Here is a 23,943-nt window from a genome sequence, read left to right as displayed (position 1 = left end):
ACTGGGGTAATTGGGATGGGTGTGTCAGAGGCGGTGCGGTTGGCGCAGGATAGGGCAGGGTTTAGGGCTGTTGTGCATAGGGTCGCTATGAGTCGGAAACAACTCGACGGCACATAACAACAACATAATAGAGAAAGGAAAGAGGGCTTTGGGACTGCATTTTAATGGCCAATACAAAGAATCCTTAACAGGGCTCGTCCTCTCTATGTGGTCCTGGGTGTCAGCGGGCATTTTTACCAAGCTGCTTTTTCACACATTTCTAAAGCTGTTGTGCCGTCGATTCTGACCCAATGTCAACGTTCCATCGGTTATTGAGTTGGTAAATCTTAATACGAGGAGACTGTTCATCTTTCTCCTGTGGAGCAGCTGGTGGATTACAATCACCAGAGATGTGGTTGGCAGTTCACGCTGTGGATTTACAAAATCATCTTTTGACAGCTTACTTGGAAACACTCTGAGTACATGGATAATATATATAATTCTACAACTCAATAAGTAGGCTCCAAAAGATCAAATGTGGGGATATTGTGAAGTTAATGACGCTTGAGGTCAAGTCCACGCAGGGAGTGTTTTGAATGTCGATCTTTTTCTATCTCAGCTGCAATCTGGTGCCACCTGGTGGTAATTGTTAAATCCGAATATTTAAGTAGCTTGGTTTCTGGGTTCTTCAGTTGGCTTGAGGAAGACTGGACTTGGAGGGGATTGAATTTAGCTGTACCCACTTTTAAGGTCTGATCTTGCCTGCATCTTAAATAGGAGAGTCAGTTATAATATCTTAATTAATGTTACTGGGAATGTTATCACACACACACACTTCAGTGAGCCGAACTTGATAGGACTGAACAGAAAATCCTTTTATCTTGAAAAGTTTATGGTCTTATTTCTTTCTTTGCCCTAGAAGAAGTCTTTTCAGAGTTCGGTGTTTGGTTGGGTTCTTTTTTTTTTCACCCTCAAATGATGAAAAATTTGAATGGGTATTTTCACAATTAAAGCATTGTTTCTATAACTAAACCATCAAGTCCAAAGTAACCATCTAAGTTCACAGTTCCAGTTCATATTAAAGCTTCCTCTATCCCTGTTTGGCCTGTCCCAACCTGAAGCCGGCAGTGTTGCCAGTTGTTGACAATGCCATTTGTTCCCATTTGTTCTCTCTTCCTTCGTTTCTTTTCCTACTCTGGCACCTGAGGTGTTTTGAGCCACAGCTCCTTAGGGTTCCCAAATTCCAGAGGTAAAATACTCTTTGACTGCTCCCATGAAAATGACTTCCTTTCTTTTCATTGTTGTTAGGTGCTGTCAAGTCGATGACAATGTAATAGCGGCTTATATGCTAAGCTTTACAGAAGCCATTTTGTTCTGACAGCTGTTTTAAGGAATGTGTTTGCCTCAATCATTTTGCCAATAACACGTGTTGCTAGGTTCTCTAGAACACGCTGACCCTGCCTAGTTACTGTTCCCTGAGTATAGCTATACCTGGCCTGGGACCTGGACACCCAGGAGAAATCAGAAACAATAACAACTCCTGAATGTAAAGAAATCTCAACTGCCAACTTTATTGAGCTTTGTGTAACTCCCATGCCTAATCTCTGTATATAAACCCAATCTTTGCTTCCCCTCAGGGTTGGAATGATTTGGGTAGTAACCAACATTCTTGACCTGCGTATTTAATAAAGACATTTTGTTGACATCTACATTTTGATTGAGAGTTTAGAATCTTGCTTTCCCCCTTTCCCCCACCCAGAACAACAACTCATAGTAACTCTGTGGATAATAGATCTGGATCTTGCTCTATCCTGTGCCATGCTCATTATCTCTGATATACTCAAGCCCATTGATAGTCACTGTGTCAATCCATTGCCAGCAAGTCATTTCTGATTCATAGTGACCCTAGGGCAGTATAGAATAATAGCTCCATAGGATTTCCTATAGATTCAATATGGATTGAATCTCAACATTAAGAAAAGAAAGATTCTCACCACTGGGCCATTTGGCAGCAGCATCATAGATGGTGAAGAGACTGAGACTGTTAACAGCTTTAGTTTGCTTGGCTCTACAATTAACATTCTTGGTACCAGCAGCCAGGAAATCAAAAGACAATTTGCATTGGGAAAGTCTGCTGTCAGGGACCTCTCCAGAGTACTGAAGAGTAATCATGACAGTCTGGATACTAAGGTACACCTCATCAAGGCCATAGTCTGCAGTTGCTTGCTATGTGTCAGAAAGCTGAACAATGACTGGAATGATAGAAGAATTAATGTCTTTGAGCTGTGGTGCTGGAGAAGAGTATTGAATATATCATGGACTGCAGCCAGGAAATTAAAAGACATATTGTGATGGGAAAGTCTGCTGTTAGGGACCTCTCCAAAGTACTGAAGAGCAATGGTGTCACTATGGAGACTAAGGTGCGCCTGATACAGGCCATGGTATTTGCAATCACTTGTTATGCATCAGAGAGTTGGACAATGACTAGGGAGGATAAAAGGAGAATTGATGCCTTTGAGCTGTGGTGCTGGAGAAGAGTATTGAGTGTACCATGGACTGCTAAGAAAACAAACAGATTCATCCCAGAGAGGTTTAAACCGGGCTGCTCCTTGGAGGCAAGGATTCTCGGGCTTCCTCTGACATACTTTGGACATGTTGTAAGGAGGGACAGGTCCTTGGAGAGGGACATCATGCTTGGGAGGGTAGAGGGACAGCTCAGGATGGGAAGACCCTCTGTGGCATGGATTGTTTCAGTGACTGGAGTGATCGGGATGGGCGTGTCAGAGGCAGTGCAATTGGCACAGGACAGAGCAGGGTTTAGGCCTGTTGTACATCGGGTCGCTATGAGTCACAAACGACTCGACGGCACATAACAACAACAACAACAACAGTATTTCCAAGGTGAAATGTACTGGTAATCAAAAAGTTGGGGTTTGGTGTCCACTAGTTGTTCTGTTCCCTTAATGATTAACAGCATCTGAAACTAATAGAGGGTTGTTGTGAGTGGGAATCAACCAACTGCAGCTCCTTTCCTCTTATTATTTTTTTATTTTTCGTCATTAATCTTTAGCAAAACAGACTGTCAGATCATTTTCCTGCTGGTTTGTGGATTTAGCCCACCAAACGTTTTGATTAGCAGCAGCCAGGCACTTTAATTGTGATGCTACCAGGGCTCCTTCTTCTTTAAAGTGAGTATAATATTTACCACTGAACATTCCATGGATGGCCAAGAGAACAAATATGTCTTGGAGAGGGTGCATCCAGAGTGCTCTTTGGAGGCAAGAATGATGAGGCTTTGCCTCACAAACTTTGGACATGTTGGTCAGAGAGGCTCTTCCTTAAAGGGTAGGAGAGGAACATGATGCTGGGAAGGGTGGAGGCTGGTGGAGGAGAGGAAGGCCCTCACACAGGTGGACTGAAAGGGTGACTGCCACAATGGGCTCTTGTGTGTCAGGAAGTGTGAGGAGGGTGCAGGACAGAACAGCGTTCAGATCTTTTGTTCACAGGGTCACTTTGATTCATACTGGACTAAAAATATCAACAACAACATTTACCAGAACTCCCTCCATTGGGAAGAGTAAGTCATCTGCTTACTTTTCCTATCTATTTGCAAAGAAAAAGGAGTGAAAACACTTCATGAAAGTAAAAATTGAAATTGTCAACACTACCTTATCAACAACAGCCTTCCATATAGATAACATCTCATCATCAAGAGATAAAAAATCCTCACCACTGCAAAAGGCAACATTATGATAGATGGAGAGAAGATTGGAGTTGTCAACATTTTGATTTTACTTAAATCCCAATTAACAGTAATAAATTAACACTTTATTAGGAATAGCAATACAAAAATCAAAAGGCATATTGTTGTTATTGTGTACTAGCAAGTCATAACTGACCCATAGCTTATCCTCCAACAGGTTTTCAGAGTCAGTTAATTCCACCAGAGGAGATTGTCCATCCTTCTCCTGAGGAGCTGGTGACCACGTGCCTTGGGGATTGCAGAGCAGCTTTTTGCCATTAGGCCACCAGAGCTCCTCAAAGACATATTGCAGTGCAAAATTCTGTTATCAAGATCTCTCCAAAGTACAAAAAGAGACTTTTTGTACAAAGTACAAAAAAGCAAGATGTCAGTTTAAAGACTAAGTCATGCCAGATACAAGCCAGGGTCTTTTTGATTGCTTCCTATGTATCTGAAAGCTGGGCAGTAACTAAGGATGACAGACAGGAAGAATTGATGCTTTTGAATTGTGTGTTGCAGAAGAGAACTCAATATCCCATGGACTGCTAAAAGAACAAACAAGTCTAGCTTGGAGGACTTGCAATCAGGTGCGCCTTAGAGGTAAGGAGAGTGAAATTTCTTCCCACATAATTTGGATAGTTTGTCAGGAGGGGGCATGATTGAAAGGGTGGAAGGTTAGCGAAAGAAAGTAAGACCCTCAACAAGATCGACTGACACAGTGACAGTAACAATGGGCTTGAGCGTATGAGAGACCTTGAGAATGGTGCAGGAGAGGGCAAGCTGTAGATCTGTGGTTCCTAGGGTCGCTATAAGTCACAGTGGACTTGATGACACCTAAACACATCATTGAGGGGAAAGAAAGATGGAAACCTAAACTAATTACTTAATTCAACGAAAATATTTAGTAAAAGCCTACTAGGTGACAGGCAATCAGGACTGCTGCTTCTCTCGGCAAAGAATCAATTTTCACACAACACAAACCGTTCAAATTGAGTTTGAAGGAAAGACAGTTTTGCTTTCAGATCAACTTTGGCCGCTTGTGTAACCCTAATCACTTCATTCCTGCTTCCTTACGTGTGGAAGCAGTGCTAATGACGAAACATAGCGTGCATTGAATAAAGAGGAACAATATGCCTAAGAAATTATCGGCCTGGCTGCTTATGGAAGGCAATGTGCATTTGAATTGGGCGCGCATTAGGGAGAGCAGGAAGGTGCGCGGCGTCTCTTCTCTGACGGAACCTCTTTTCCGGGGTAGAGTCACTGCGCGGACTGTGAAAGCCGAAGACCGAGGGCCGGAAGCGCGCGCAGCCACAGCCGAAGCCTGTCGGTGGAGAGGGAGGGAGTGCGCAAAACCGCAGAGGACGGTGCGAAGATGGCGGCCTTCTCCGGTGCGTTTGTGGAATCTGAGGGGGGGACTGGGGCCCTCGTTTAACCCCTCAACGTTTAGGCAATGGGTAGGAAATTTTTTAAGCAGGAGCAGACGGATCCCACGCCTTGCTGGGAGGCGCTGTCCACTGCAGTGCCCTTGCTGCATGACCAGTGGTAACTGTTGAAAGGCCGGGGCGGCCAGGCTTTAGTGTTGCGGGAATGCCTTTTTCTTCAGATGCTGGCGATGGCTTTCTTCCCGCTCCCCTTACTCCTCCATCAGTGTCCACTTGCGTTTCCAACTAGGACCACACTCGGGATTGCAAAAAGGATGCGGGGCGTTGCTTTCAGACGCGTAGGCCTCCAGTATTTTGGACGTGGCAGCGGCTCTGGGACTCCCTTTTCCGTTCGGGGCCCTTACAGACTTTGCAAGACTCGGAAGTTGCGGGTGTGGGAGACAGCAGGAAAATTGCAATTTAGCCTCCATGTTTCTAAAATCCTTCCAGACATTAAATATCGAAGCTTAAGCATTTTCATCTATATACGCAGTAGTTTAGAAAACCCTGCGTTATTTCAAATGGGGTTTTAGATGGCTTCTCTTTTGCTGCAGTTGTTGTTTTTCCACGCTTATCTTCCTCTCTTCATGCATCTATTGTTAAGTCATGAACCTCCTTCATGATATTAAACTTAGTTTATGTGTATCAAGTTGGTCTGTTGTTATGTGTCGTGGAGTCGTTTGCGACTCATAGCGACCATATGTACAACAGCCTTAAACCCTGCCCTATACCTGTCTCCAGCACGCCTATCCCCATTACCCCAGTGACGGAATCAATCCATCTCATCGAGGGTGTGCCTCTCCTGCACTGCCCCTCCACCCTCCCTCTTCATGGACTGGTCCCTCCTTGCAACATGTCCAAAGTATTTCAGATGAAGCTTCAGAATCCTTGTCTCCAACGAGCAGCCTGGCTACTGCCTTTTAATATTCTTAACCATTTAAAATGACTTTAGATATGATGATATGGCATCATGTGTTCATTTTTCAACTCTAAGAACGTTAGAAATTCCAAAGCACTAGCCATAAGAGGAATTTTGACCATTCTAATGCATTGCATCATAGGTTAGATGCCATCAAGTTGACTGCTCGTCATGACCCTATAAACAATGAATCAGAACCTTGGTCTATCTTGTACCATTCTTATCATCTGATATGTTTGAGCCTTTGTTACTGTGTCGATCTGTGTGTATTTCTCTCATCCTCCATCTTTCCCAGAATGTTGCCGTTTTCCTGGGGCTGGTCCCTCCTAACAACATGCCCAAAGTGTATATGATTCAAGATTCCTGGAGAAATCTACTCGATGTTTTTTGTTGTGATTGGTTTCTCTTGACATTCCCCCACCCCTAAAAAAAGCTTTTTCCTTAAAGTAGGATTTTCAAGCCCTTAAAGTAGGATTTTCAAACTAAAGTCTATAAAGAAATTTTAAGTTACCATATTTATATCTTTTGACATTCTCATGTTTCAGGAATGTTGCGACAAAGAGTTGGAAGAGAAATGATAATGCAATGAATTAACTATAAATATTCCTACATTCCTTTTATAAATATTGAGGAGATCAGAACATGAGATAATCTGAAATTTTATCAAAGTAGGCTGCGATTACTTCATGTACTATAACAGTTTTGCACACAGTTTAAGCTAGTAAAATTCTGTGTTCAACATTTGAGATCATCATTCCCATTTTTAAAGAGTTTGTGTATTAGGAAAGGAAATACAGGTAGACTCTAATAGAGGCAGTTTTTTAGAAAAGTCTTTCTGGTGATTCAACTTTAGATATCAACCGATTCCTTTGAATTTTTGTGGGGTAATTTTAGAGACAGAAAAGCTGATTTTTTAGAAAAGAAAAATACTTTTTCATGTCATCAATGATTATATTAACTGGTTTACTTAATAAAGGTTTAGTATTAAGTGTATTGTATCAATTAAGGGTGATTTTTTTTTCAACTGGTTAAAGAAAAAGTTTCTTTGGAAAAGAATATGTTCAGTTCATAGAGTTTATGCTTTTCTCCAATTACGAGGAATAAAATATTTCCAGACAGATTATCTTTGAGGCTTGAGAATATTTAAGTATTACTTCATTTTTACAGGGACATATACTGTTGTGATTAGAATAATAGTCTCTAACGAAAGCTACATTTTGTAAATACAAACTTTTTAAAAGATTTTTAGATTTTTTTAATGCAGCATAGGTATTTTTTACAGCATATTCTTCCCATTTAATTTTTCCCCATTCATTCATTGTTGCACGCTTTCCTCCCTGTCTACCCCTAACCCTTTTTTTTTGTTTGTTTGTTTTTAATAGAACAAATTGTATGAATTTATTAAACATGCACCATTTTTTATTTAGCTTTCTGACTTTGTGCTTGTGCCTTCAGTACTTTGACAACAATTTTCTGCTCCTCAATAAGGAAAGCTCGCTTGATCCTGTCATGGACACACTTAGCACACATGGAACCACCGTAATCTCTGCTGACATGTTTTTTTGTTTTTGACAACCTCATGAGAACTTTAAGTCTCACAGCACGGACCCCTCTTAGTCGCCCTGGGCACATACCACATGCAGATTTTGGTGCCTTTCCAACCTTCTTGGTATAAAGGTAAACAATTCTGTTACCAGGAGTTCGGGACAGCCTAGTTTTGTTAAAGGCTGTGTTGTAGGACAGCCTACGATGGTAGGTCAGACGCTGGACCATTTTGAATGCCTCTATACAGCGTCTCTGGAAGAACCCCCCTAACCCTTTTAAAGTAGAAATTTGTCATTTAGAAAACAAGTTTAAGTAATCCATTTATGCACTTCATGTATACCTACTATCTTTTGATATTAATTTTTATATCATTTAAAGCAATGTGGTGGCACAGTGATTAAGTTTTTGGCTTCTAATGGAGGTGTTGGTGAGCTGAACTCACCAGCCTCTTAAAAGGAGGAAATAGAGCAGTCCGCTTCCATAAAAACACAGCCCTGAAAACCTGCAGGTAGCTCTACCTTGTTCTCACCTTGACTGCTGCGGTTTTACTTTTGGATGGTTCATTTAAGAGAGCATAAAATGACAAAAACTAGCCAGTAACAACCCAGTTGACTCAGTTATTCTACCTTAAAGTAAAATTATGTAAATACACACAGTTAAGGGCAGACCAGTTACTCAGTTTCTTTGATTTAAATTAAAGCTCCTTCATTCAATTAAATTAAGCTCCTTCATTTCACTGGTTCTGATTTTGGCTGTCAGCGAACACGAACTTTGTCTACACAACTATTTTTTTAATTTCAGATAACTGTAGATATTCACATTTTCTCTGAATAGCAAAAAAATAGGACTATCTTTAAATGAAACAACCAAAATTCTTGTGTAGAATCCTCTCTTATAGATTTTTCTAGTCATAGAAAGTAAATAGTATCAAGTGCTGTGTATTAAATGACAACTATGTGCCAGACATTCACTCAAATCTCAATACTGTCAAAGTGGAACAAACTCGTAGCTGATCCTCCATTGGGTTCCTGAAGCTGTAAGAGATTCTTTTACCCATCTTTCTCCCATGGAGCCTCAGCTAACTTAGCCTTTGGGCTAACATTGTCACTTCCTATGGACTAAACAGACACATTATATACTATTCTATATGATAAGCTCTGATCGATCTGCATGCCTGCAAGCTATGTAATAACTGTATTTTGTTTTAGCAAACAGACCTACCCCAGGTCACACTACTAATAAGTTAAGAGTTGAATTTAAACCCATGTCTTTATTCAAAACGGGAACTGTTTACCGCTGTCACACTCAGGAAGTACGATGTACCTGCTGTGCTCCAAAGCCTTTCCTCTATGAATAGTAATTTTGAGAAACTTAACATTGGTATGTGCAGTTTTTAAAAGTCATTATTATTTTTTCTTTTTAGAGATGGGTGTTATGCCAGAAATCGCACAAGCTGTGGAAGAGATGGATTGGCTGTAAGTACATGAAACTTACATGTACCTGCCACAATGATGTTTTAGAACTTAAACAGTTGTTTATACTATCAAGTACTTTCGGATCTATATGCTTTGTTATTGTTGTTATATGTGCCATCATCTCACCTGTGTCCTATAGTGATTGTATGTACAGTAGCTCTGAAGTCTGCCCTGTCCTGAGCCAGTCTCACTGACTCAGATACACCAACCCCGTTGTCCCAGTTACTGTATCAATCCATCTCATTCGGGTCTTCCTCTCCTGCGCTGTCGCTCCACCCTACCAAGCATGATGTCCTTCTCCAAGGATCAGTTCCTCCTGGCCATGTGCCCAAAGTATGTGAGATGGAGCTTTAAAATCCTAGTCTCCAAGGAGAGACTTGATTTCACCCTCTCCAAGATAGACCTGTTTGTTTTCTTCGATAAGTTGGGGTTTTGGTTTTTTTTTCCTTTTGACAGTCTATATTTGGAAGCAGGAGTGGCATCTATTTCCTAACCAACATGCCTCTGGAAACGCTATGAACTTCGATAAATGATGATAGTTATAGAAAGGCTTTAGTCCTTTTATTTATAGGGTCGCTATGAGACATGCTCGACTCAGTGGCAGTCAACAACACCACATGTTTTATTTAATGTTCCTCATCAGCACTACAGTTTAAAGGCACCTATTGTCGTCTTTATTCATAGTGCAACTTTCAAATGCATATGAAAGAATTAAGAACTATTTAGGTTAGGTACCTCTTAGTCTAGTAAGATTTATTTTTTCAAGTCAGTCTTTAAGTTAGAGAAAGTTTGCTATTTAAAATTTGATGTATTTTGGGTTGAATGAGGTTGGCTGTAATTACCAAATTGAATTATCTTTTAATCGTACTTGTTCAACACTGTCACACACTTTTAAAATTAACGACCGTGCTTAGAAACACATTTGCCGTCATTTGTGGCAACGTGTTACGGGATCCCTGGGTGGAATAAATTATTAATTACTGGACTAATAACCAGAAGCTTATCTATTCTCACCCACTCAAAGGTGCCTTGGAAGTAAGGCCAGGCAGTCTGCTTTTAAAATGTCAGTCTTAAAAACTCCCTGCAGTGCAGGTCTGTTCACAAGGATGAATGTGGATCTGAATCACCTTGACAACAGTTAACCACAGCAACCGGCTTGTGGTTTAAGGTGACTCAGTTAGCTTAGATGACTTATACTGGATCTTTCTTACTAAATAAAATTCTTTTATAGTCTCCCAACAGATATCCAGGCTGAATCTATCCCACTGATCCTTGGAGGAGGTGATGTACTTATGGTATGTTGAAATTTGGGAGCTGGAAACACAGTTCTAGTGCTGTCTGTGACCTTCTTTGAGAATTTGTAGACTTAAAACTTACAGTTTCTCAAAATGAATTGTATTCATCTATAAGCATTAACCACACACAGTATACAAGAGACTGGGTAAATCTGAGGAAGACTAAAGTGAATAAGAAGCAAAACAAAAATATAAAAGACAAAGTAATAAAATAGTCTTTGCCCTTAAGAAGCATAAACTCAGTAGGGCAATTTAAAAACTGCAAAACTGAATGTCATACAAAGCGATGTGATATCTACTAAAAAGGGGCGAGGCAGGGGCAATCTAGCTAACTTTCTACTTAAAAGAACATAAGGAATCTGCCTACAGGGCATTTTTGTTGAAAAAGATGTGAAGCTATTCACTGCAAATTAGTAAGTAAACATAAATAAGCCTGTGTTTGCTTTGATTATTGGATATTGACTAGTTTGCAAATGGAAGTACATATTGAGTAAGTTTATTTTGGCTTGGAATATTTGAGTGATGCTTTAAAGAATTTGGTAAGTGAAGAACATTGGAAGTTTTTGAGCATGGGGACTTATGATTAGAATTATGTTTTTATGAAGATTAAGAGCAATTTATGGTATAGTTCTGAGGGAGCTGTTAAGATGCTTTTGTTAATGATGAAGTTAGTATGAAGGCTATAAAAACGAAGAGGTGAGCAGATTCTGGATGGCATGGGAAGAGGAATGACAGGATTGATAGTAGTTAAAATTGACTAAGGAAACCTGGATAATCTGGAGACACTGAAAATGAAGGTAATTAATTGTTAGAGAATTCCATTTGGTATGTTAACTAGATTTTAATTAATAAACTATAAACTTTCTTTTCATATAGGCTGCAGAAACGGGAAGTGGAAAAACTGGTGTAAGTAATACATTTAAATTAACTTACTTCGTAAAATAATTATATTTTAATGCAGCCTCAAACAGCAAAGAGCTTTGGTCATTCAGTGGTTATATCACTTAAATGCCATTGAAAATTTGGCAGTTCAATCTCACCAGGCACCCTGCATGACAAAGATATTCCTGTCTGCCATAAAGATTTATGGCCCTGGAAACTAGATAGTGCAGTTCTACTCTGTGTGTTGTTCTGGGCCAAATTGACATGACAGAATAAGTTTTGCTTTGTGTGTGCACCATCAAATCAAATCTGACAGTATAGGAGGAGATTGCCCTCTAGAAGAGCATCTGTTGGATTTGAACCACATACCTCTGGGATTGCAGTGCAGCTTCTTGCCACTATGCCACCATAGCTCCAACAGTTTTGCTTTGAAAAATTTAATAAAATAATCACTTCTAAACTGAGGAAATGAGTGTGCAACACTGGGGATGATTTTTTGTTGTTGTTGACTTCTGATTCTGAACTAAGAACAAAGGAGTATGGCTTTAATATTATAGCTTTAAGTGGGTCATGGAGAAAGAAATTATAGGTCTTCAGTATTTATACTTACTAAGTACTTACTAAGTAATATTAGAGGAATAACAATGCATTGTCTATGGTAATAAGAAAGTTGCAAATGGCAGTTGATCTTCTGTTACCTGGCTCCTATTTCCTCTATTCTGTCAGCTCACAACTAATTGATATTTTGTGTTTCGGAAGATAAAATTGGAGTGGCAGTGTGGAATATTTGTAATCTTCTAGGTGTTCTTTATAGATTATTACATTCATTATCTGGATGATAATATGATGCTTCTTTAATAGGCTTTCAGTATCCCAGTTATTCAGATAGTTTATGAAACGCTAAAAGATCAACAGGAAGGCAAGAAAGGAAAAACAACAATTAAAACTGGTGCTTCAGGTAATATTTTGTATTAATATTTTCCTTTTGTAAAAGCCAGTGCTTTTTATTCCATAACCTTTAGAAATGTGAGGTGTTTGTGCATTTTATTATCAATATGAGTTGGGTGCTTTTGGCATTGCTCTGGAAACTAGGTATTCTAAATGTGATTTATAGCATTAAAATTGAAAAGTTGTTAGTATAAAATAGTTGTCACTCCTAAAATATTAATGGGGCTCCTTTTGAAAAGCACTCATATGATATGTTCAGTGTTGATATTTAAATATTATGTTTAATTTTAAGTAACATTTTCTTAACTTGATAGCTTCTGCCAAAAACTAATGATATATTGATATAATTTTTTCCAAGATATCAAGGATATTATACATATTTGATGGAGTAAGAACCCATGGATGAGAAGCATTATCTTATGTAGGGAAAAGAGGCAACTATTTTGTGGCCAGATAAGAGAAGAAACCTGGGTTTCTGATCCTATCTCAGCCATGAATAGTTTATTTCTCATCTGTAAATTGGGTTATTTCTGTTAAATAACTTATCAATTACATTCTGTCTCTGTCTATGTTTTATTATATTTTAATACAATTTGTTCCATGTTGTGAGTCACTTGTGTCAAGCTTAAGTGGAGTGAACTGGTATATTAAAATTTTGTTCTGCTTGAAAAGAATACTGTTACAGTTGATAGAATGAATTAATTTGTAAAGGAAATAGGTTAGGAAATAATTTATTGGACTGTTTGAAAATAGTTTCATAATTTGGGACTACATGCACATCATTTTTGAGGAAACTTGATAAAGGAATGCATCCAAGAGAAGGTAACAAGAGGGGAGCTCTGGTGACCTAGTGGCAAGTAGCTGTGCTGTAATCCTGAAGGGCTGCAGTTTGAATCCACCAGATGCTCTGCTGGAGAAAGAGGGACAATCTCCTCCTGTGCCAGTCGTATCTGATTCAACGATACACAATAAGAAAAATAAAAAAACAAAGTAATAAGAATGGTAAGGTTCTAAAAATCAGATCCTGTGAGAAGTGAACTAGATATTTATAGGAGCTTAAAAAAGGATATGTTGTTGTTGTTGTTGTTGTTAAGTGCCGTCGAGTCGCAGGCGACTCATAGCGGCCCTATGAAGGAGAGTCCTCGACGCTTGGGTGCCTTTCATCCTCTCTCCAGGTTCACAGGGTTTCCGGAGGCAAGCTATTATGGAAGTGGATGCCACTCTTCCTTCCACACTTGTTTAATCGGGGAACTCCACCCCACTGTCAGTCCGCACTGGGTAGCCAACCATTAACGCATTTGACACACCAGTGTCACAGTGTTCAGCTTCACAGTAACCACAAGTGACCACAGGACGGCAACTTGTACACCAGGGCTATACGACCTAGAGGAATGTCTGAACAAAACAATGAAAGACTGGCCTGAGGGCCGCGAACTAAAAGTCACCCACCTTTGTCTTGGTCACATCGTTTTCTCTTCACTGGGCCAGCTGATCTCTCTCTCTCTCTCTCTCTCTCTGTTGATGTTATTGTTGTTAAGTGCCATGGAGTCGCAGGCGACTCATAGCGACCCTATGAAGGAGAGTCCTCGACGCTAAAAAAAAAAAAAGATAGAGAACTTTTAAATAATTGAAAGAGGATAATTTTTGTACAAAGTGGAAGTAGGACTAATTAGAAATTATTTAGAAAAAGGTTCTTGTTTAACTCAAAGTACATTCTAATTGCTAAATTGAGCCAGTACAATACAATAGAGAACTTTAAGGCAAAGTTACTTCACCATTGTTCAGTTTTTAAGCAGATGATGAATATTTTTTGACCAGAAATACTCTAGAAAGAATTTTCCTTGGATAGCAAGGTGAATAGAAAATAAAATGGGATTTTCTTTAGGTAGGAGTCCCTGGGTGTGATAATGTTTGAATGCTCAACTTGTAACTTGAAGGTTGGTAGATCACGTCTACCCAGGGCCACATTAAAAGAAGGACATGGCGATCTGCTTCTGAAGGATCATAGCCTTGAAAACCCATGGAGGACCATTCTGCGTGGCCATCGTGGGCTGCTGTGGGTCATGGTTGACATGACTACAGTTTGGTGGTCTCTTTAGGCATTAAGGTTCTTTGATTATACATAGATTCTTAAGGGTGTTCTGGAAAAAAGGGAAAAATGCATTTTCCCTATAAAAAGAGGAGGGGAAAAATAGTTCTGACCCTTGCATGAAGATAAAAGAGTTTTCTTTTTATATTAACAAGACAACTAGCTAGATCCTGAAATATTGAAGGCCTTTTATTTCCAACATGATTGAAATAAATTTGTTTACCTACATTTAATTTTATCAGTTCCCTAGTAGTTATGACAAAGTGTGACAAAGATCGCTGTCATCTAATACAAAGTGCACTGAAGCAGGTGAAGAGACAAGGTTATCATCTTGCACGTATTTCAGTTTTCACTTTGAGTCTTATCTCTAATAAAACAGAAGTTGTATATTCCAAAAATGTGTAAAATCATACTGAATCTAGAGGAATCAATTACTGTATAAGATATGTTATTTGCTTTACTTTGTTTAAGTTTACATGTATGTACATAATTTTTCTGGTTTTAATTCGTTTAGTGCTAAACAAATGGCAAATGAACCCTTATGATAGAGGATCTGCTTTTGGTAAGTAGATTTTACCAGATAATCCTGTAATTAAAAAAATGTGCATTTAATAATGTTTAAATATATATAAAACGAATAATGTTGGCACACATTGACAATTTGTTTGCAACAATATAAAATATCTCATTCTATAATTAAATAAATTCTCAAGGTTTCAATATTCATATATATAAAAAACATTTTAACTGTAGAAAACCAGTTTCTAATTTATGGATGAGGAACTTTACTAAGAAATAGGAAGCTCAAAATGTAAAAGAAAAAGAGAATTATATAAAAATCTATTGTAAAAGATTTTTAAATCTACAAAGTAAACCGTAAGAGAAGAATACCAGGCTAATCATGATATTTGTCCCTTAGAAACATTCTGTGATTTTCAGACTGGAAAGAGAAGCCTAAGCCTTATCTGATTTTTCAGAGAGGAAAATTCTCTGAGGTCCTTCTTGTTATATAGCAATTGCTTGTGTCCTGTATACCTCTTAGGGAGCTCTGGTGGCCTAGTGGTAAGAAGTTGCACTGGAAAACCGAAAGTATTTGGTTTGAATCTACCAGCTGCTCTTTGGGAGAAAGATGGGTAGTCTCTTTCCATGTGATTAACTGCCTCTGCAAACTTGCTGAACTCCATGATACACAGCAATAACCTCCTACCACTGTTGTTTTTTAAAAAATTAGTAAATAACATTGAAATAGAAAAATGTTTGCAATACTGATGAAAGACAAAGAATTCTTACTAAAAAATAAATACGAAGGTGTTCTTATGTGTATAATGGATAAAAGATTATCTTTGTTGGTAAGAAAGATAACCAATGAAAAGAGCAAACCTAAATGGCCAAGAAACATGCAGACATCAGATTATTCACTGGATAGTAAAGAAATGGAAGTACAGTTTTGTATATTGCTTTGTATCCCCTAATTTGCAGGAACCCATAAGCATAGTTTTCTTGTGGAAATATGAAGTATTGTTGCCTTATGTAAAGTGTAAGATTGCCTATTAAAATGAAAAATTCATATACCTGAAAAGTCTAGCCTGTTGAAGTAAAAGCACCAGTGTGCAAAGATGTTTGTTGCAACATTATTTTGTAGTGATAACTGCTAACAAAATCAGTGCTAGTGGTAGGAGAATGCTTAAAAATGTTAGAATGTTTTCAAAGAATATTATGCAGCCACTACTTAAAGTACTTACTGAAGATATCAAAGACTATAGTCTTGAGTATGGATAATACCTCAACATCAGGAAAACACAAAAATCGTCATAAGCAACATTATCATAAATGGAGATAACACTGAAGTTGTCAATGATTTAATTTTACTTGGATCTACAGTCACCAGCCATGGAAGAAGCCGTTAAGAAAACAAAAGATGTGAAGGTGCTGTTGGTGTTTGGTGCTGTGGAGTCAAGTACAACTCCTAGCACCCTTGTGCACGACTGATCTGAACCCTTTCCTGTCCTGTGCCAGCCTCACAGTCTCTGACACATTTGAGCCCATTGCTACAGTCACTGTGTCAATCCACCTAGTGCAGATTCTTCCTCTCCTTTCAAGCTTGATGTCCTTCTCCAAGGAATAGCCTTTATTAGCAACATCTCCAAAAGATGTCTTACCATGAGCAAATAAGTTGTCAAGGACCTCTTTAAAGATGGCGGTTTAAAGATTAAGATGCACCTGAACCAAGTGATGGTATTTTCAATGGATGTGAAAGCCAGACAGAATAAAGAACAGAGAACTCAGGCCTTTGAATTTTGGTGTTGGCAAAGAAGAGATTGTTGAAAGAAAAACAGATGTATCTTGGAAGTTAAGAGTACTTCTTAAAGGCAAGAATGGTGGGACTTTATCTCACATACTTTGAGCGTGTTATCAGGAGAGGTCAGTCCTTGGAGAAGGACATGATGCTGGAAAAGTAGAGGGTCAGTGAAGGAGAGAAAGACTCTCAATGAGACAGATTGACAGAATGACACCATGACAATAAACTTTAGCACAGTGGAGATTCTGAGGACGGTGCTGGATCTAACAAGGTTCTATGTGTGTCCAAAGGGTCACAGTAAGTTGTAGTGGACCCAACAGCACCTAAGAACAACATCACAAACAAATCAGCTAGATTTGATTTGGAGGTATTTCCCTCACATGTTCATGACTGAGAAGGGCAGGCTATGGAGAAATACATGGCTGAGCATGAGGAGCCATGGCAAGAATGAAGGCCTCACTAAAATCCAAACCAGTGCTGCCTCCTACAGTAAGATAGACATCCACAATTTTAAATGTAAAAGTTTTAAGGATTTATCACTGATAGAGAATTTTTAAAGTTTTATATGACATAGTTCCTGCATGGTAAGAATTTATAATTTATGTAATTTTAACCTTGGTAAGTAAAATATCTGATGAAGGGCTTTATGAACATTAAAAAATTATTTCTGAAGTTTGTTTTACATTCAGGTACCTAATAAGAGTCATGAATGTCTACCAGGGCAGAGATGAGGTTTCTTTTCAGTACACATATAACAGCTTATCAGTAAGCATCTCCTTTGTGTATGTCACCATCACTGAGATTGATGGTGATCTGTAATATAAACTTGAGCTTTTAAGGTCCTACTCTGATGGCATAGTTCATAGGGAGTGTCCCAAAGGAGGCATCTTTCTAACAGTTCAAATCCACCAGTGGCTCTGAGTAAAAAACGTAGGCATCCTCTACCCATGCAGTTGGCAGCCTGTGAAAACCTTGAGTGTCAGCTGTGAGAGTTGGTTCTGCCTTGATAGTGAGGGGAATAGGAGAAATGTTAGCAGTCAGCATATATTTATGTACATTGTGTTTTACCCAATCTTTCATTTACATTATTATTTATCTGTGTATATTGTGGGGTTTTACCCCTTACAGTCATCTTACTGATAACTACATTTGTGAAAGCATAAAACACAACTTCATGCTTCATGTCTCAATAATCTCCATATAGTAGCTAATTTATGATTTAGCCACCCTTATCATACTAGTACCGTGAGTGGACAGGCATACCCCTTTTGTTTAAATTTGAAAACTTTGAGCATCTGTATCTACAAGCAAAGTTTAGTCCAGAGCCAGCCATCAGATTGAAACAATCAACTGTAGCTCTTAGAATAGATCATCGTCTCATCTGGTTGGAGGTCCTTTTATCTTAGTATTGCGTTTACTCAGGCTCTATTTGAATAAAACATCAAAGCAACAAATATTATTGTATCATAACTTCTTGAAAGAACTTTAAAGAACAGTTGTGTAAGCAATTTGATGATACGTCTATTACTAGTGTTGAGTTAGAATTGATTTCTTTTTTAATTTGTTGCTCTGTTATCCTGATTCCCAGGTAACATTGTAGAAACGTAAGCTCTTTGTGGCTAAGGACAGCCAGGAATGAATTAAAAGCAGTTATTCATGGGAAAGATACACTGTCACTTGGGAATCTCTGGAATATAATAGGAAGTGAAGAAATTACCTTATTAGTGAGACTGAATGATATTTATTTCAGCATTATTTATACAACTGGTCATAATGTATTTTTTGTTTTTATTCTTTTCCCCTCTCAAATCCAGCGATTGGATCTGATGGTCTTTGTTGTCAGAGCAGAGAACCAAAGGAATGGCATGGATGTAGAGCTACTAAAGGATTAATGAAAGGTATTTCTGCCTGTGCAAACTTTTGAGACAATTTATTATTTATATGGATTTTATTTTTTAACTTGATTGAAAACATTTTAATGGTACAGAGAGACCTAAAATATTTTAACTGATACACAGAAAATGTTATTCAAGAATCAGGGAAAAGTGATTACATGGTAGATCATGTGTAAAATAATTTGTATAAACATGAAAGTATTTTGTCCTTACAGGGAAACACTACTATGAAGTATCCTGTCATGACCAAGGATTGTGCAGAGTTGGGTGGTCTACCATGCAGGCTTCATTAGACCTAGGTATGTTTCTAAAGTAATGGGTTTTATTGAATTATGTTTGTGAATATTTATTTTCAGCAGCAATGCAGACTTAATTATAAAAAGTTTACATTCAAAGGACAAAGGAATGATATACTTAGGTATACCCATTTTATTCCAAATGTAGATTGGAAGCATCGTACAGAAAAATACATGTATTATAGTATCAGACAAAATAAAATTATGAATGAAGTCAGCATAAAGTTAGTATGCATGATTATGTGCCGTAGAGAGCTGAATAGCAATTTGCAGTTATTTTAAATTTAATAATTGAATTCCTTATTTGGCTAAGTGAGTTATTAGCAAGATTTGGAGTTTAAGGGAATTTTTTCCAATGTTTTCTCAAGATGGAGGTAGTATGGTACAAATAAAAATTACTTTTTTTAAGCGGGTTTTGACATTTATATTTATTCTCTCCACATTTCAAATCCAGGTACTGACAAATTTGGATTTGGCTTTGGTGGAACAGGAAAGAAATCTCATAATAAGCAATTTGACAATTATGGAGAGGTAAGTTATTCTATTACTGCATTCAACATAGTATCAGTTACTCTTTCTATGATAGGATTTGAAGAAATAGAAATGATTCAGTGACAACTAAATTTTTCCTATATGCCATTTATTAGCCCCTATAATGTATTTTTTTTTACCCTGTACTGATTTTAGTTTTGACTTTACTGCATAATAGTATTCTGTTGTTTTGTTGTTTTTTTTAAAATCATAGTGAGAAATTCAGTGTAAAATGTGCCATTTAAACGGTTTCTATACTCAAAGTATTGTTTAATAATCACGGTTATTTATTGCCATAACTTTTTCATGACTGCAGACAGAAACTACTCATTAAACAATAGCTTCTAATACTCTTTTATTTAAGCTATTATGAAGCACCAGCCTACTTTCTATGCGTTTGCCTGTTCTAGATATTTCGTATAAGTGGGATTATATGATAATTAACTTTTTCATGTCTGGATTATTTTACTTAGCATCATGTTTTTCAAAGTTCATACTATAGCATCTGTTAGAACTTCATTCGTTTACATGATGGAATAATGTATTATGTGTTTAAACATTTTGTTCACTTGTTGATGAATAAGTGAGTTGTTTCCACATTATTGCTTCTGGGAAGACTGCTTATGTGAGCCTTGGTGAACAAATAACTCTTGGGTCCCAATTCTTTTTTTGTATATATTTGGGAATGGAATTGTTAGGCTCTATGAAAATTCTATGTTAAACTAATTTCCATTGCAACTGCATCATTTTACATTTCCCTTTTTAGTTGATGAAGATTGTAGTTTCTCTATATCATTGCCAACACTTGTTATTTCTATGATTTAATCTTGGTGGCTGTGGAATGATGTCCCATTGTACTTCTTGTTTACATCTTGGAGCTCTGGTGATGTAGTCCTTAGCATGTTGTACTGCTCCTCAGAGGCCACACATATCTGGCAGTTTGAATATACCAGCAGCTCCAAGGGAGAAAGATGGACAATCTTTTCCTGTTAAGATTTACATCCTCAGAAGCCTGAAGAAGGTTCACTATGAGTTGAAAGTGACTTGTTGGGAGTGAACTTGAGCTTGAATGACTAATGATATCCAGTATCTTTTCATGTTCTTTTTGATAATATTTTATATCTTATTTGGCAAAATGTTTGTTAAAGTCCTTTGGACTTTTTAAATTGTATCTGTCTTGTGTTAAACAGTAGGAATTCTTTATATATTCTGGAGAATAAACTTTTTTCATATTATTTTCCACATATTTTCTCTCATTCTTTAAGTTGCCTTTTCACTTGTTAATATCCTTTAATGCACAAAAGTTTTCTTATTTTGAGAATCCATGTTTTTTTCTTTTATTGTTCATGCTTTTGGTGTCATATCTAAGAACACATTGCTAAATAGAGAATTTAGTTCCATATTTTCTTGTAAGTGGAGTCTCTGGGTGTTGTAGACACAGAAAGGTTGGAGGTTTTGAGTCCACCCAGAGTGCTTCAGAAGAAAAACCTGGCAGTCTTCTCTTAAATCAGCCATTGAAAACACCATGGGGCTCAGTTCTACTCTTGGATGAGTAATAATCAACCCTGGCAACTAGTTTGCTGTCTTTTCTGAGTTTTATATTTTAGCTCTTATATTTTTAGTCTTTCATGTATTTTGAGTTAATTTTTATTTAAGATGTGAGATAGATGTCCATTTTAACTTTTTTGCATGTGGAAATATTTGCTGTCCCAGCTCTTGTTTCTTATTTTTTATATAAATAATAGTTCTGATAAGCTGAAACATGTAATAATATATGATGGCCAAAATAGCACTGCAATTCTAAAACACCTGTCAGATGCTTCTACTACTAAGTATAATCTAGTAATAAATATTTAGGGGAAAAAACTCCTATACTAGAACTACAAAGAATTATTTTGAAACTAAAGGTTATGATCTAGAAAACTCTGTGGGGCTGTTCTCTGTCATATAGGGTTTCTGTGAGTCATAATCACATCAGTGACAACAGACCAGCAATGTTCTTTTGATGCAGCAAATGTAAACTTTAATTCTTATTTGAGATTTTTATTTCTGTTAACAGTATTTGACTTTCTGGTTTTATAGGAATTCACTATGCATGATACCATTGGATGTTACCTTGATATAGACAAAGGGCAAGTCAAATTCTCCAAAAATGGTAAGCTTTCCATCTTCCATCTTAGGGGGGGAAATGTATGTGATGTTCAGTATTTTTTCTTTATCCCTTCACTCTCATTTTCAAACTTCTCTTTCTTTCTTTGACTTTCTTTTGAACTAATACTAATGAGCATTTGTCATGGACCAAACATTCTTGTAGAGACTAAAGAAAACATCATTCCTTCTGTGGGACTTAATTTTTCGGTGGGAAGAGACAGACAATAATATATCAAGTCATAGTAAGTGATAAGGGAGAGAGTATAAAGCAGGGTAAAGGGATAGAGCCCGTGCTTTTTAAAAAGGTGTTGGCTTCTCTAATAAGATGACATCTGAGTAGAACTCTGAATACATATGGTGTTGGGCAATGCAGCTATCTTGGAAGGGCATTTTAGACAGAAGGAATGGTAAATGCAAAGACCTGAGAAGGAAATGTACTTGAGGTATTTGAGTAACAGCAGAACACATTGGCCATAGAGAAAGAAGGTAGTTGAAGTCATTGAAGGTAGTAAAGCCCAATCATATAGGTGCTTCTTGTTGTTGTTAAGTGCCGTAGAGGCACAGGCGACTTATAGTGACCTTATGAAGGAGAGTCCTCAACGCTTGGGTGTCTCTCATCCTCTTTCCAGGTTCATAGGGTTTCTAGAGGCAAGCTATTATGGAAGTGGATGCCAATCCTACTTCCAAGCTTGCTTATATGAATGATAAAAATACTGTCTTCTATTTTGAGTAAGATAAGAAACTGTTATATTGAGCAGAAGAATGACATCATCTCACTTTCCTATAAAAGGATCATTTTGTGTTCTGTGTTGAAGATGGTGTAGATGGCAGTTATCAGGGATCTAATTAGAAACTAGGAGTTTAATTATGAATATATTAAGTATGAGTTACTAATACAGGTGCAGTGATGAAAGTGGTAAATGTAATTCAGTAAAAGAGAGCATCTTACTATACAAATCAAGAAATCAAGGCTGGAGTGAGAGCTTTGGGAGCCATCAGTTATGAAAGATGGAGCCATAGGTCTAGATCTGATCACCTAGAAAGTGAGAGTAGGGAAGCACTGAGATATTCCTGTAGTTATGTTAGCCATTGAGGAAATGCATTGCCATAGGAGAAAACAGAAGGAGAATTGGCTCCTGAAGTCCAAGTGAAGGAAGTGTTTAAAGGAGGATGGTTTGAGCCAGTTATATCCCATTGAAAATCCACCTATCTGTGATAAGCCTAGTTTAGAAAGATGAAGACTGAAAATTCACCACTGATTTTGGTAAGTAGAGCCCACTGATGAGCTAACTTGACAAAGAGCTTTTAAATGGATCACAGCGTAGGTATGGGGACCTGGTGAAGTCATTTCAAGAGAGGATGAGATGAGAGAAAGTGGAGTTTTACTACAAGGGGAGGAGCAGCAAGGAAGGTAAATGGAGGCAGATGAGTGCTCAAGGAAGATGTTTGTGTATCCTATTAAAAATGGTCCAGTTATTGTTATGTGCTCACAAGTTGATTTTTGACTGAAAGCAACCCCATGTGACAGAGTATGATTGCCCTGTTGGGTTTTCTAGGCTTTCTATGAAAACAAGCAGATCACCAAGGCTTATTTCAGGCTTTTGGTGTGCATTTGCTTACCACCGCACCATTAGAACTCAGATGAGAAAGAACTGAAAATGTAGAGGAGCCAGTTTTAGAAATAAATGAGAAGTTTGACCTTAGAGTGAAGGCAACACAATTTATACATAGTAATAAGAGGGGAAGCAGAAATACAGGGAAGCTGGTATGTTTGGTGGTGTGAGTATGTGAAAGTAGTATTTTTTAATTTCTCTTTTTTCTTTTTAAAGGCAAAGACCTTGGTCTGGCTTTTGAAATACCACCACATATAAAGAACCAAGCACTCTTTCCTGCCTGTGTTTTGAAGGTAATTAGAAATCTAGGTGAAAGATTTTGCTGTTAATAAAAGCTGCTTTGAAAGACATTATTTTATACTCTTTGGGTTGTTTGTATGTTATTGTTGTTATGTGCTGTCATTTTGAGTATGATTCATAGTGATCCTATGAACAATAGCTCTGAATCCTGTCTTACCCTGAGCCAGCCTCACCCTGTACGTTATTAGGAATAAGAATTTTAATTTTCTGTTTTCTTTGATGCTAGAATGCTGAACTAAAATTCAACTTTGGTGAAGAAGAATTTAAGTTTCCACCTAAAGATGGTTTTGTTGCTCTTGCTAAGGCTCCAGATGGTTACATTACCAAATCACAGCACACAGGTATGGAAAGGATAAAGATTTCTAAAAGGAATATTGGTAAAAATTTTTAGCACGGCCTCTTAGCATTTTTCAAAACCTAATTTATAAATTCTAAGTATTTGCTTGCATTTTGGGGATCTGGATTATGATAGTGATGACGCCAAGTTATAAAATCCATCCCTAAAGAATTAAAATGCGAGGGCACTCTGCTATGTACATGTTCTACATGAGCAATTTTTTTTT

General features: G+C 37.6%; 1 protein-coding gene across 2 annotated transcripts in view; it reads left to right on the top strand.

Annotated features, from left to right (window-relative positions):
• The first annotated feature begins 4,910 nt into the window (after positions 1–4,910).
• LOC102868021 (ATP-dependent RNA helicase DDX1-like) overlaps positions 4,911–23,943 on the top strand; it is a 42,574-nt gene continuing 23,541 nt past the window's right edge. The window contains exons 1-12 of one of the 2 annotated variants that reach the window (XM_006880665.1): positions 4,911–5,109; positions 9,030–9,081; positions 10,313–10,376; positions 11,253–11,282; positions 12,120–12,216; positions 14,810–14,857; positions 18,409–18,492; positions 18,705–18,788; positions 19,240–19,316; positions 21,399–21,471; positions 23,297–23,373; positions 23,607–23,721. In XM_006880665.1, coding sequence (XP_006880727.1) covers positions 5,094–5,109; positions 9,030–9,081; positions 10,313–10,376; positions 11,253–11,282; positions 12,120–12,216; positions 14,810–14,857; positions 18,409–18,492; positions 18,705–18,788; positions 19,240–19,316; positions 21,399–21,471; positions 23,297–23,373; positions 23,607–23,721 — 817 coding nt within the window. In that variant the 5' untranslated portion in view covers positions 4,911–5,093. The remainder of the gene's footprint in view (positions 5,110–9,029; positions 9,082–10,312; positions 10,377–11,252; positions 11,283–12,119; positions 12,217–14,809; positions 14,858–18,408; positions 18,493–18,704; positions 18,789–19,239; positions 19,317–21,398; positions 21,472–23,296; positions 23,374–23,606; positions 23,722–23,943) is intronic. The other variant, XM_006880666.1, reaches the window with a different exon arrangement.

This window comes from Elephantulus edwardii, unplaced genomic scaffold (assembly GCF_000299155.1).
Source record: "Elephantulus edwardii isolate Elephantulus edwardi_28Jun2011 unplaced genomic scaffold, EleEdw1.0 scaffold00009, whole genome shotgun sequence".
In the NCBI taxonomy this organism is placed as follows: domain Eukaryota; kingdom Metazoa; phylum Chordata; class Mammalia; order Macroscelidea; family Macroscelididae; genus Elephantulus; species Elephantulus edwardii.
Note: the sequence above shows the minus strand (reverse complement) of the source record. Positions and strands in the feature narration are given on the sequence as shown.